Source organism: Lissotriton vulgaris, chromosome 7, assembly GCF_964263255.1.
Source record: "Lissotriton vulgaris chromosome 7, aLisVul1.2, whole genome shotgun sequence".
In the NCBI taxonomy this organism is placed as follows: domain Eukaryota; kingdom Metazoa; phylum Chordata; class Amphibia; order Caudata; family Salamandridae; genus Lissotriton; species Lissotriton vulgaris.
Genome location: NC_141695.1, coordinates 1,622,023,946 through 1,622,038,043, shown reverse-complemented (window position 1 = coordinate 1,622,038,043; position 14,098 = coordinate 1,622,023,946). Strand labels below are relative to the sequence as shown.

At 44.8% G+C, this 14,098-nt stretch overlaps 1 protein-coding gene across 2 annotated transcripts in view; it reads left to right on the top strand.

The window, feature by feature from the left end:
* Positions 1 to 14,098, top strand: part of LOC147706118 (adenosine deaminase-like) — a 180,336-nt gene that overhangs the window by 141,970 nt on the left and 24,268 nt on the right. For both annotated transcript variants that reach the window (XM_086932552.1, XM_086932553.1), the window contains one exon: positions 12,846 to 12,913. In XM_086932552.1, the coding sequence (XP_086788678.1) occupies positions 12,846 to 12,913 (68 nt within the window). The remainder of the gene's footprint in view (positions 1 to 12,845; positions 12,914 to 14,098) is intronic.

The following is a 14,098-nucleotide window of genomic DNA, read 5'->3' as shown; positions in this document are numbered from 1 at the left end:
AGGGTGCTGCTGCCACTTTCTGTGGTGCTGGGTGTGTACTAAAGTTCAACTTTTTCCTTGACGTCCTTACATCATTACCGCATATGTAGGTCTGCATGGAGAGACTTTTATGGGGGCTTGTTTCTAGATTGCTCTCTTTTGCTGGAATGCAGTACTGCTCAATGTCACTGGGTGACATTGCAGGTGGTTTCTGAGAGGCCCAGCAGCCTCCGTGTCTTGGGCACTAGCAGGTGCAGCAGGGCTCAGTCCCCATATTGAGGCAGCAGTTGCTGGGTGTAGTGTGGCGAAGCGTCAACTAGGTGGTGCTGCAGACGCTTTCCACGTCGTTTCCCAAGGTGGCAGCTTCACTTGGAATCATCTGGGGCTCGCCTTGCAGGTGCCGCTTCATTTCCACCCCAGCTGGTGGAGCGCCTCCCATCGGGGACGGCCTTGCGGTTGGAAGACCTCAGCCAGCAGAATTAGACAAAGACTACCTGCTTACCGGCAGGTAGGGACACAGATGCCAAGTGGGGATGGGTAGCTTCTGCTGTGCCATGTCGAATCTTGCATGTCGGGGTCCTTTTCAGGCCACAAACTCTGGCCGTTATGTTCTTGGCCTGTGGCGGGTAACACTCTGATTGGCTACCGCAAAGGCTGCAGACACTGGCACGGCCTCACTCTTCACCTCAGCTGGCTGGGTTTCGAAAGGCAGCCTTGGCGAAGTCGCTCTTCCTTAGGCCTCGCTATGGGCCTATCTGCACCTTTGGGGGGAAAAGGGGGCAGGCAGCGCCGCCAACGGGCACTTCAGCAGGTGTGTGGGGGGGGGGGGGGGGGGCGTCATACCTCTTGCACCGCTGTGGCTAGTTCTATTTCCTCCTTCCCGGCAGGCATTTGGCAGCTGACGGGTGTCAGTATGGGTACTCCGTCTGCTTCAGTGTTGGCGCAGTTTTCTTTCTGCCACGTGGACAGTGTCGGAGCGGGTAGATGTCTCGCCTCTGGCAGGGTGGTCGGCAGTGGGGAAGCGCCTCGAGCTAGCTGTAACACTTCCCCCTGTTTCATAGCTCTTGGCCGCCGGCAGCTGGTGCGGTGGATGCCCTAGACTTGGGCTACAACCCCCCCCCCCAAAGACCAGTGAAGGAGCTGCCAGCACAGACGCGGGGATCGGCCAGCTCATCGCCATTGTGGTGTCTCGGGCCCTAGGCCTACCTGCTGGATAAACTACCACACTGACACGCCGTAGTAGGGTACTGGAACTGGCCCAGGGCACGTGCACCCAGCCCCTTTTATTTGCTTTGACCAGTGATGCCTGTGATGGGTGGGTGTTTGGTTTGGGGTGCAAACACAGGCAGAACACTAAAATGTGTCCAGCAGGACACTACAACCACTGCAGCTTGCATCACCAATTGCCCCGTCATCGCTGCCAATGACGGTACAAAAAACAGTCACTAACCATCTCTCACGGCTGCAAGTGCGACAGTCCAGCTTAATCCAGGTCCCCAAAAGCTAAATGACTGGCTGGGGAGGCAGCGGTTTGACTTTTCTAATGTATACTGTATTCGTAAATAACCATTTTCCTGCTCATCAGATGATTGGCAGAGTGTCATACGTGTGGTGGTGATGGCAAATAAGTGCTGGTGCAGAGCACCAGAAACCAATTAAGTGCTGGTGCCGAGCACCGGACCCATGGCTCAAATTAAGCACTGCAGTGTTCCGTCTAAGGAGCACCAGAAAGCATATAGTAAGTCCATCTGTGTTCTCATTGATGCTACCAGAGTTCCATGGTGCAATAAAAAGTCCACAATAATGGGACCGGAAGTTAAAGATGGCTACTTTCAGAGCGACTATCGTCTCTTCAAATGACTAAATCAAGACAAGGGGTGGTCAACATATATGTAAACTTTCACTGCGCCAGTTCAACAATGGTGGTTTAGGATGTTACATTGGGAGCAAAAATAAATAAATTGTATCCATAAATTTTGAAACCAAGAAAAAAATACAAATAAAAAATCCGAAATGCCAGTGTGGCCAAAAAAAGAAACGTTTTTAGGGACAAACAAAATGAAGATGTGAACAAAGCCAATAAATAGCAAAGTGCAAGCTTTTTCTGTTGGATTATAATATTGGTAACATTTTAAAACTGTTTAAATATCATGTAAACTGCAGAAGGGAGAGGTCCAATCGAATGTTACTGCTCTCTCCATCTACAGTCATGTTGACTTACACAGTAAGCCAATGAAATGACTGAGAGCAGGAGAGACATGTCGTCCATGTTTCAATACAGACCACTGGTCAAAAAGGGTGTGGCAGTTTGAGAGTGGCTGGCTAGCGCTGTGTAGATTCCTGGTGGTAATTCATCTAACGTTGATCCTGCATATCTAGGTTTTGATCAATTTCAATAGCTTTTCACAACTGCCCAGATGCCCCCAGCAAATGATGGAGTGGCGCCATCAGTCGTTCTAAGGGCAGGAGCGGGCCAAGGAGGGAGTCTGTTGTTTGTTTTGCCTCTAAAGCAGGGCCTGACATAAACAGGAAGTGCCTGGGACGGGACATTTAAGGGATTGTGAGGCAAGGAATCGGCCTCTTTTCATCCGTACAATTCTCCAGCACACCTCATTGTAACCAGGGCACAAGTCCCAAAAAAAGAAGTGGGGGGACGCTGACGTCACAACAGGAAGTGACGTCACGAAAGGTGGCTTGCACTCAGTTGCAGTTTATAGTTATCGAGCTCCCGGTAAAATAAGTGGGGGGACGCCGTCCACCCGCGTGGTACCCCGACTCGAGCGCTGATCGTAACCCACCCCTGGAGTAAGGCATAATTGGTGGGATTTCTAGTAGCAGAAAAAGGGGGTTACCCAAAAAATGGGACTGATTTACTGTACTGATCCCATGGAGGGGTGTTGAGTTGTGTGTGTACTGGGCAGGCAAGAGGAGACTGACCTGCAGGTGGTTCACCGGTTCTCCTTTGCAGTGATATTGGTTACCAGATTCTGCTTGGCAAATACGCCTGAAGCCCTTTTTAGGAACTTCTTTCACTTCACAATGGGTCTTGACCAACCTGTTCAGAATTTGACACCGTCTGTACAGTCTTTAACAGTGAGTGCAAGCATATGTTCCCAGTTCTAGCAGATCAAATGATATAGAGATAAAGTAGTTTGGGAGGGACGTCTAATGGCCCTAATTACGAGTTGTCCGGAGCTGTATCCCCAAGAGGAATACTGCTCCAGGCAACTATAGATTTTTGGGGATCTCCAGGCATGGAATGAATGGGTCTGCAAACTCTGGGACACCAGGCCAGGACTTGCAAAGAGAGCTGTTGGGGATGTGGGCAGCACCCACCCCTTCAGCACAACTGAGAGATAAGGCCACCTATGCATTTACCTCCTTCTGTAATCAGGGGTTACATATGTGCTGATTTGGGCATTACTTGTCCGTAAAGCTGGAAAAATTGAGAGTTTGACCCAGTATTCCCAGGTCTGCATGCTATTTCACAGTCTTCTGGTAATAACTAATAATCACTGGATAAAGGACATTGGGCACAATCAGAGTTTGCATAAGAAATATATTTGATTAGATACTTACATAGAAAGCAAGCCAGGTAATTGCTCTAGTCAAATCTAACATTTCAACGTCCCCTCCTTTTCTCTGCCATGTGGGTCCCCGCAGGGCTCATCATTGAACCCTACACTCTTCAACATTTATGTGACTCCATTAGCCAAATTATTCAAATCCTTTAGCTTTTGCAGTGGTATCCTATGCTGATGACACCATAATCGTGGTGTCAGTGGCCAATAACCCGGATAACACTGCTTCTAGATGTCATGACTCCATGGTCCAGATAAAGATATGGGTGTCCCACAGTTTCCTGAAGTTAAATTCAAACAAGACTGCAGTTCTACTCTTTGGTCAAAACTCATCTTTTAGGTGTTCCAGTTGGTGGCACAAGATCTCGGAACACAGTCCCCTACCGTAGACAAGATCAGGAACTTGGGACTTCTTTTCGACTGTAATCTTTCTTTTGATGGGCATGTTAATGCAATTACCACTTCATCATTCTTCATGATATAAATACTCAGGAAATGTATTCCTTTTATTCCATCAGACCTACACAAAAATGCAGTTTCCACCCTCCTCATATCTAAGCCGGGTTATTAAAATTCCTTATTTACTATACCCAGAAAAGATGCTAACATAAACTATGCATTGACTGCAGGTACATTTAGTATTTAGTTTAATGGCTCAGAGCAGGGCAGGTGACCTACTGAGATTAGAAACTTGTGCCCGCAGGTTAAATTCAATTATTTGTTGCTGTTGCATTATCCTGGTGAGCTATCTTATTGGGATTTAAACCTTTGATGTGCAGTGTACATATATTTCTGCTGTTAATGTCTTAGTGCAATGACTATCTTACCTCTGGTTTGTCCATGCATGTCTGCAGCAGGGTCCTTCTTTTTGAGTAACAATTATTTTCCTGCCTATGTCAAAATCTTTCCTCTCTGAGGACAGGTTGTCCAACTGGCAGGTGGTAAAATACCCCAATGAATAGTTTGCGTGCTAGGAAGCAAACATCAAGAGCATTTCAGATGCCAAACCAATGTTATTATTTGCACTTTAACTTTGTCATTTTGTAAAACTTGTTTTTTATCTGGCCTGTGCTGGTCATGCTGATAGCTAACCCTCCTGAACACTGGTGTAATGATTCCTTGAGGAGAACTGGCACTGCCTATGCCAACTTACAAATTGTTGGAATGTGTGCATTTTGGAAAATCTGTCCTGCTTGCAGGCAATCCTCTCGTGGTGCATCTATTTCAGGAAGACAAGGCTAGCCAAGGGCCAGGAACTGTTTTCACAGTGTAGTCATCCTGAATCTATCACTGGCTTCGTTCACAGTTAATAAACTCAAATCGACCTGGCAGAGAAAAGGAGCAAGAAAGCCATCAAATTGAGTAAGCAATCGTTGAGCAATACAGAGTGAAATGTCTCTATTATGGGCCGAGTAGATGGGCAGACTGGATGGATGTAAGACAGACAAGGAGGAAGACAAGCTTGAGGCCATGGAAGGTGTTAAAGGGCCCATTTGGTAATTGACTTCTCAATACATCTTAAAAGCCAAGCTGATATCATCAAACCATACCTCCAGAATGCCTGTTGTTGGTGATTGTTAGTGATGCAGGACTGGGTAAGGAGTACTGTTTTTTCGGCAGTGAATGGCCCCTTTAGGAGCAGGCAAGAAGTGTGGCAGGGTATGCTGAGCAACGGACAGAGAGAAATAAATGCACTGAGAGAGGCTCACCACTGATGCAAGGATTTCTGGGGATCTGGGCAATATTATTCATGTGCATCCTTATTCCGGGTACCAAGACCTTTGGTGCAATCTGATGCTCGTTTTTGGGCGTTTGTGATATCCCTTTAAGGCAGCTGTCTACAGCAGCCTTAATGCAACAATGACCCACGAGAGGCCTGGAAACCTTCCCTTGGCCTCCCTGACACCACCCCTCAGGTGCCTTACAGTACTTAACTCTCTGAATTTGCCTTCCAGGCAATGCCCATTCCTTTATTTCAATTGACCCATGCCACATTATGTCCCTTGTATATGCTTACCCTTGCCTCAGTGTCGCGTTATCCATGTCTCCATGACTCTTTGCCTCCTGCGCATGGACCACTGGCACCTCCATGCCAGTTAATCTCTGTGCCTCCCTGCCCATTTCTCCCTGGGCAGTGCCTCATCCACCTGCCCTCATCTGGTGCATTCCCCTTATACTCGATGCTACCCTAGTCTCCTATGCCTGTATACCACCTTCGTACCTTGTACCTCCCAGCCCCACTGACTCCATGTATGTACCTCAATGCTATCTGCCCATCCCTCCTGTCAGATCCCCCTACGCCTCAACTCTCCTAGTCTCCCTCATGCCACCCTTATGTGGCATCATACCTAAAAATCTAGTGTAAAATGTTTGTGAGCTCAAATTGGACTCAGTTCTTGATTGATGCAGGAGAAGAGTAGGTGAAAAAACATTTGAGTGGTGTTTCAATCCATTAATGCACAAGCACTTGTGACGAATTGACCAAGTAGGGCCTTATTTAAAGATGTGTCAACTAGAGAATTCTATGCCCACACATCTATCTTCTGAAGCACATTGCATTCCCAAAAACATATACTTGTCTAAATCAACCGATGCGGTGAGCAGCCATCACAATGCGGGCATTACCACGCGCTACCATTACGACGCTGCTTTTACAACGCAAGTCGTTTCAACGACATGCGTTGGAGGGCGCTGTTGGAAAAGGAATAGTTTAATTTTGTATTCTAACACCTTCCCTACTGTAACGTAGGCTGGAGTTGGAATATAAAATTAAACTATTCCACTATCCAGCGCTTACAGCGCAAGTCATTGTAACGACTTGCGTTGTAAAAACAACGTCGTAATGGCTCGCGGGATAAAAGCCAGCGTTGTAATGTCATACAACTGCAGATGCCTAAGGCATCTTTAAATTGCTTATGTGCACATGGTATTCACACAAAAAGAGTTCCTTGATGATGTTTCAGACATCTCCTGGTTTGTTTCTATGTAAACCATTGTATCACTGTGTATCTCTCTAAACCTGATACCCGAAGATATCTCCTAATCTGGTCCTTAAAAAACACGGTTTACTGATGAATGAATGAATGAATGGTACTTGTAGAATTCAAACAGCAAAATCAGAATGTATTCAGGCACTTATCTAACTGTGCTTTTAAATCTAAATACAGAGATTTTCTCAGTGCTTAATTTGTGCTGCTGTTTGGCTGTTCTTCTAAGAAAACAAGTGGTCCTTAGCATATAGGAATAAGAAAAGACACAATATTGTATAGACCACAATGGGCTACTATATCATTTTAGATTCCTTGTCCAGCCGGGCAAGGAATGTTTATTGATTTGATAAATTTGTTGGATTTAGAAATACAACACATAACCCAAAACAATAGGGTTATAGTAGGGCACAGTCCTGTGCCGTACGTAGGGAAGAAGGGAAAGTAGGTGAAAGAAATATCAGGCAAACATGGTGAGCTTGCAGGTCACTGATATAAATTTACATTGACAGTGTATCCAGGAGTTATTCATACAAACAATAATACCAGTCATCATCATTCTGGCCGTCCCGCTAATTCGGTGCCATCAACCACGCTGCACGCCTGCATCATATTCCAAAAGAACTCTAATCGGGTAAGATAACGCTCACCGCTAGGTAACTAGCTGCCTCCCAATTCCACATTAATCCTTTACTCATTTTTCCCCCATAGAGATCGCTCTTCCCGCAGCCCGCGACCCCCAAGGGGCATGCACCACGGCTGTAACCGGAATCCTTACGGTAACACAGCCCTTGTTCTAATGTACCTCCGCCCATTATCCCGCAATACCTTTTTGTAATCATTCTCTCCGCATTACTCCCACAGTGATCCTATCTGGCAGAAGCCTACAACTACAAAATACAAGCCACTATTCTCAATAAGTGCTTCCCTTTTGAGGACGCTTATTCACCTGGTAATGCTGATTCTAATCTCCACAGTATTAAAAATCTCCATAGAAAGCTCATGACTGATAAAGTCTTTCTTTTACCAACAGCAACGCAACTAATGTGTGTAGAAAATCGCGGCACTGGCACATTGTATGCATAATTCCGGCGCACCTTTTAAGCTATTTTAAAGTAATCAACAGGTAATACTGTATTCTGACCTAATGGTTTACACTTAAAAGTTTCCCTTTACAAGTGAATGACTCAGTCAATTCTGTATCTAACAGTGACGCTAAGACTGAATGAGGAACCCTGGTACCTTCACTGAGCCCGCAAGCATCGCCTGAAATATTGCCCCATATTAAAGGGATAACCTAGAAACGGTAAATTTGACACACTTGGACCACTCAGACCACCAATACTGCCAAAATGCTTACTAAATTAAATCATTATTCCCAACAGGGCAACGCTCGGCAGTCCCAACATTCAGGTCACTCCAATTGAAGAGATCTTTCGCAGACAATAACTTGGTAGGTTTCCCTGCCACTGGTTACCAAATCATTATCAGGGATACCCTTATAGCACGACAACGTCCCTTTACCTAACCTTCACTTTCACTCGGCATCACATCTTGATCACGGCTATCTGCCTCACTATCTCTGCGCAAAATATTAGAACCTGTATCACTTTCACGTGACATCCTTATCTTAGAGACTGTCTCCACCAGAAAGCTGTTTTAAACCTGGATTGTTCACATAATGCTCAACCCCACAGTAGCATGACTCTCAAAAAGGATTGCACAGAATGCTCACGCCGAATGGCCACTCCTGTCACTGCGATTCCGAATACTGTAATTGCAAAGCAAGTGCTGACTGATTACCTGCCTTATATCAAAATTGACTATATGTACGTTTTTTCCCCCTTGCTTTTTTCCACAACAGGCGTTTTTCTAAAAAAAGCTCTATTCAGGCAAAATTATTTTCATGTCCTGAAGATGATCCCTCTATAACCGAGCTTGGGATCGAAACGTCGACTCCTTGTAGAGTAATTCATACATGTGACCCTATTGTATTATTGTTTGTATGAATAACTCCTGGATACACTGTCAATGTAAATTTATATCAGTGACCTGCAAGCTCACCATGTTTGCCTGATATTTCTTTCACCTACTTTCCCTTCTTCCCTACGTACGGCACAGGACTGTGCCCTACTATAACCCTATTGTTTTGGGTTATGTGTTGTATTTCTAAATCCAACAAATTTATCAAATCAATAAACATTCCTTGCCCGGCTGGACAAGGAATCTAAAATGATATAGTAGCCCATTGTGGTCTATACAATATTGTGTCTTTTCTTATTCCTATATGCTAAGGACCACTTGTTTTCTTAGATAAATACTAGATACCCATGGTCCCGAGCCATTTACTGGGTTCCCCTCGTTTCCCTCTAACAGTTTGGCTGTTCTAGGCACTGGCACTTAATTATTAACACCAGCACTTGTTTTTTACAGTCCACCACTCATTGTTTTTAGCAAAATACACTCAGATGATATACAGAATGCAGAGTAAATCAAACATTCATCCTTAGTCAAGAGATCTGGGTTAAATCTATCGGTATTTTGCTCACCATGCCACCCCAGTTTAGACCCAGTTTTAAAGCACAAGACATCAGCGAGAGTAACAGCAAAAAATATATATAATTCCTGTGCGTCCAGTATATTCTTATACCTTTGGGTGACCTGAAATTATTAAAGGTGAGCTTTGAAGGAGTGTTATGGCATTTGGCATCACTGGCAGCAGGGTAGGCCTAGCTACTGTGTGCTTCAGTGGGCTGGCAGGATAGGGACTTGTTTCACTGCCGGTGGGTGTCGGTTTTGTTGATTTAGAAGCGCTGCAAGTAGGGATGTGACCGGCAGGTCCCCTACAACAAAACTAGCCCCCACCGACAGGGAAACCAGTCCGGCCCTGATTGGCAGAGGCAGTGGGTAGCGCAAGCTGCAGTGGTCTCGTGAGAAATACCTTGGCCGCTGCCACTTTTTTTTCTCCTACAAATAAAGCACTGACTATTCTTTAATAGACTAGTCTACATACCTGGACCTGTCCAGCGTCAACAAGTTCTAGATCTTAGAAAGGAACAAGATTTTCATTATTGCTTTACCAAAAGTCTGAAACTGCAAAGGAAGAGTGTTACAACTCTTGGGTGACAAATAGTAAAAAATATACCTCCTACTCTGGCTCTTGTAATCCTAGGGAACCAGGAAGGAGAAGTGAACAAATTCCAAGCATCAATAAACGCAAACGCAAACGCAAACGCAGAAAAATCTCATTCTTAATCCCATCTCCCAAACCAGCTCCCCCTCTCTATCCGGAAACATCGATAGAGACGCAGACCGCTTCCATAACTGGCTCTCACAAGAAATTGTAAAACGGAGCCCCACTAATCATCATGATAGAATCCTGAAGAAAACTAAAAACAAAGCCCCCTGGTTCACACCTGATTTAGCCTCCGCACATCTACTCTGCAGGAAAGCGGAACGTAAATGGCGTCGAACCTACGACAATGACGACCGCAGCGCCTACATACTTCAGAGGAAAAACTATCTCTCCGCCATTAAATCGGCCAAGAGAGCGTTCTACGTAAAGACCATTAAAGAAGCCAGCCAAAAGCAAAAAACCTTATTTACGATAGTAAAGATCTTCACCCATCCCAAAGCACTCCAACCCGAAATCCCCCCATCCCAAGAGCTATGCGACAAGATCTCAGAATACTTTGACGAAAAAATTACCTCCATTCAAAAAAACTTCCCCCCTCCCCTTATCACCCATAAACTTCCCCATCCCGATCAACCTTGCTTGACTGCTGACAGTCTTAAAAACTTCACCCCGGTCACTCTGGCCCAAACCAGAGAAGCGATTCTTTCCTGCAAATCCGGCTCCCCCTCCGACCCCTGCCCCCCTAAGATTCTTCATCTAATCATTGATGAGATCAACCCTATCGTCAATGACATCCTCAACCTGTCCCTCAGTTCTGGATCTGTTCCTCGCTTATGGAAAAAGGGTGTTGTCAAACCACTTATGAAAAAAGCTAATAAATCCCCAGTGGACTTGACCAATCTCCGTCCTATCACCCTTCTCCCCGCTCTGGGTAAAATAACAGAACAGCTAGTCCACAAAGAACTTAAATCCTTTCTGGAAAACCACAACATACTCCATCCCCAGCAATCCGGGTTCCGGCCTAAACATTCAACCGAAACTGCCTTAATTGAACTTACCGACACCATTAAAACGCTGCAAGACCAAAGGAAGAAGGCCATTCTGATCCTTCTTGACCTCACGGCAGCTTTCGACACCATATCCCATTCCATCCTGATCAACAGATTAATGGACATCGGCATCTCTGACTCAGCCCTATCATGGATCAGATCTTTTCTCAGCGATAGGTCCCAAACTGTCACCCTGGGCCCTTTTCAATCCAATGAGAAAACGGTTTCCTCCGGAGTCCCCCAAGGGTCCATCCTAAGCCCCCTCCTTTTTAACATTTACCTCATCCCTCTTCTCACTCTGATAGAATCATTCGGCATAACTGTCACCTCATATGCCGATGATACTCAGTTGATCATCCCCCTAGACGACAATTCCAACAAGGCAGAGCTCAATCTCAAACACTGCCTAACTGCTGTATTCCAATGGATGGACTCAAACCACCTCCGTTGCAACTCAAATAAAACAGAGATCCTCCCCATCGGAAAGAACGCCTCTTTCTGTCCTGCCCTTTGGTGGCCTGACAACTCAGCTGCCCCCCCCCCCCCCAGACCGTCACTACTGCAAGAAACCTCGGGGTTCTTTTTGACTCTGATCTTTCATTTGACCATCATGCCACGACCGTAGCCGGCAAATGCTTCGGCATAATCAAATCCCTGAGAAAGTTCTTCGACTTTCTCCCCCTAGACTCTAGAAAAACGGTAACAGTAGCCCTCATTCTCTCGCGCGTGGACTACTGTAACGGCCTCCTGGCAGGTACCAAGAAGTCCGCCCTCTCCAAACTCCAAAGTGTCTTACACACTGCCGCCCGCCTTGTCCTAAAATTACCTCGTAAATCCTCAATCTCCGCAGCCCTAAAGACCTTACATTGGCTTCCCCTGCACAAGAGAATACTCTTCAAGATCCTCACCGTTGCCTTCCGAGCCTTTAACAAAACGGGTCCCATCTATCTTACCAGACGCTTCCCACACTACAACCCGAGTCGTTCCCTTCGATCTTCCCAAGAAAATTTCATGACCTCCACCAAGTTCAATCTGAAGTCTAAAGGCGGAAAAACCCTAAGCACCCTGGCTATCAAAGCCTCGAACAGTATGCCCAGACACCTAAGACTTCAGACATTTGAGAAGCCTTTTAGAAAACTTCTCAAAACATGGATCTTTAATCTTCCCGACGATTGGACCAAAGCTTCCATCTAGCCTCCCCCCTACCACTCTGCGACCTGGCTTCAAGGACTTTCAGCGCCATGATGCTCCTTCCGGAGCGAACGCTGCGCTCTATAAATACCCCTCCTCCAAATATCCAAGGGCAGAAACATGTGAATATAATAGAATCTCAGCACTATAATTGTGTAAACAGTGGCCTAGCTAGACCTATTGCTGCCCGGGGCGATCCCTGTGTTTGCCACCCCGTACAGGTGAGAACGGAGGTGGTGGGTGGGAGGCGGCGGTCGACAGACGACTTATTCCCGGGAGGAGGGGGGGTCGACAGACGACTTGTGCTCAGGGGGTAGGTTATCAACAGACGACTTGCTCGCCTCTGCCTCCCCCCAAAAAGCCCCCCCAGCTACACCACTGTCTAGAAGCACCCAGAAATGTTGTGCTCTGCACATTGTACTGTTTAAGTGTCAATGCTCACTTACTTACTTGCTTGTTCACTTTGATGGAACAAACCACTCCTCACCACCCTCTGACATGCTATCCCTTAATCCTGTTATTCTAAAACCCTACTTTTTACTGTAAGCCTTGTAAACCGTCACCCCTGAAGTATCGCCTACTAGCAAAGTTACTTGTAACATTATCTGGAAAAAAAAGTAATTTAATGAATATAATTTCCAAAATCTGATTAGTCTCCATAGGTAATGTAATGTTATATTGCATTATGTTATGCTATGGTATGTGATGCTATGTTACATTGCATTGTGTTGTGTTATGCGATGTTATGTTTTGTTATGTTAAGGTGCGTTGCTTTATATTATGTTACTCTTCATCTCAGCGGGCGGTAGGTGATATACATTTTACTGATGTATGATCGATATCTCTCCGACTTTTCAATGCTTTTATCTGCTCTTTGGCAGATATTGCAGACATTTACAACCATATTTCCTGTATTCAACAGCAGTGTCCATGGTCAAGTTACATAACCGGTGCTTGTGATCCAGATTTGACAAAGCATCCTTTGATACAGTAAGATTTAATAATATCTCAAACTGCTTTACACTTTATAATATATGAAGTTGATGGTGTCAGTTGTGGTATCACTAACTGTTCTATAGTGTAAACTATCTGGAACCAGCAAAATGTAAATGACACCAGCATAATTTGCATAATTTTGGGAATTTTGCATTACGAGTTTCGAGAAATCCCCCACATTAAACCCATTATATACAAAAATAACATCTGTACCATTATTCTAAATGCCACTGGTTTGCCTTATTAGATATTAACTTGGAGATCTGACACAGATTCTGTCCTCCTGAACCTAATGGGACTCTCTGTCATTTAAAGTGCAATGTAATTTTGGGATATTAGCCATGACCAATGCCAATAAAACCCTTCTTTACTTAGTACCAGTTCAGAGCCAGCAAAAAATCGATTATATTGCGGAAGTGCTCAACCCCTGACTATATCTGGCTTGGCTACAATGAAGGTGTTATTCAGGTTTCACCTGAATGGCATTTCTATGCCACAGCTACTGTGCTCTTCTGCATTTTGGGAATGTGCTTCAGTGCATTTTTGGGAAAGTTTAAAATGACCCACATATATTCAAATAGGCTTAAAGTGTTGTGACTTAGAAATATAAGAGGCAGTTGCCCAAATAACACTGTAGAAGGTAGAAAATAGGAATTCTTTCAGAATCCTTCCTAAGAAGAACTTTGTATTCAGTCTAAAGAGAATCATTAACTAGGCAGGAAACATGGAGCTTTACCAAGAGTGGGTGGTGATAACAAGTAAGCTTTTTTATAACAAATGTTGTGAAAATAGGTTAGCTGGTGCAAATTAATAAAAATGTTTCTCTGTGCCAAACTCTTTTCAACATTTAATCAATATATGACACAATGGTACGCATAGTCAGCACGCACCCATTGTTTTCCCAGTAACATATTTAGGCACGTAAAACCAGGTGACATTTACAGTGGGCATAGGCCTTCTTAAAAAAAAACAGGTTCTAATAAATACTAACTCTGCATCATGCTGTAGGAAAGTGGGTTATTAGTAGGTGGTGGTATTCACCCTCGGCTGGTAATAATACCGCAATCACAAATAGATCCAGTCAAGTCTCAGTAAATTAATCCTTGCTCAACTCTTGGTAGCTTAGCAAACAAGCAGTCAGGCTTAATTTATTAGGAGACATGTATGAGTAAAGCATTT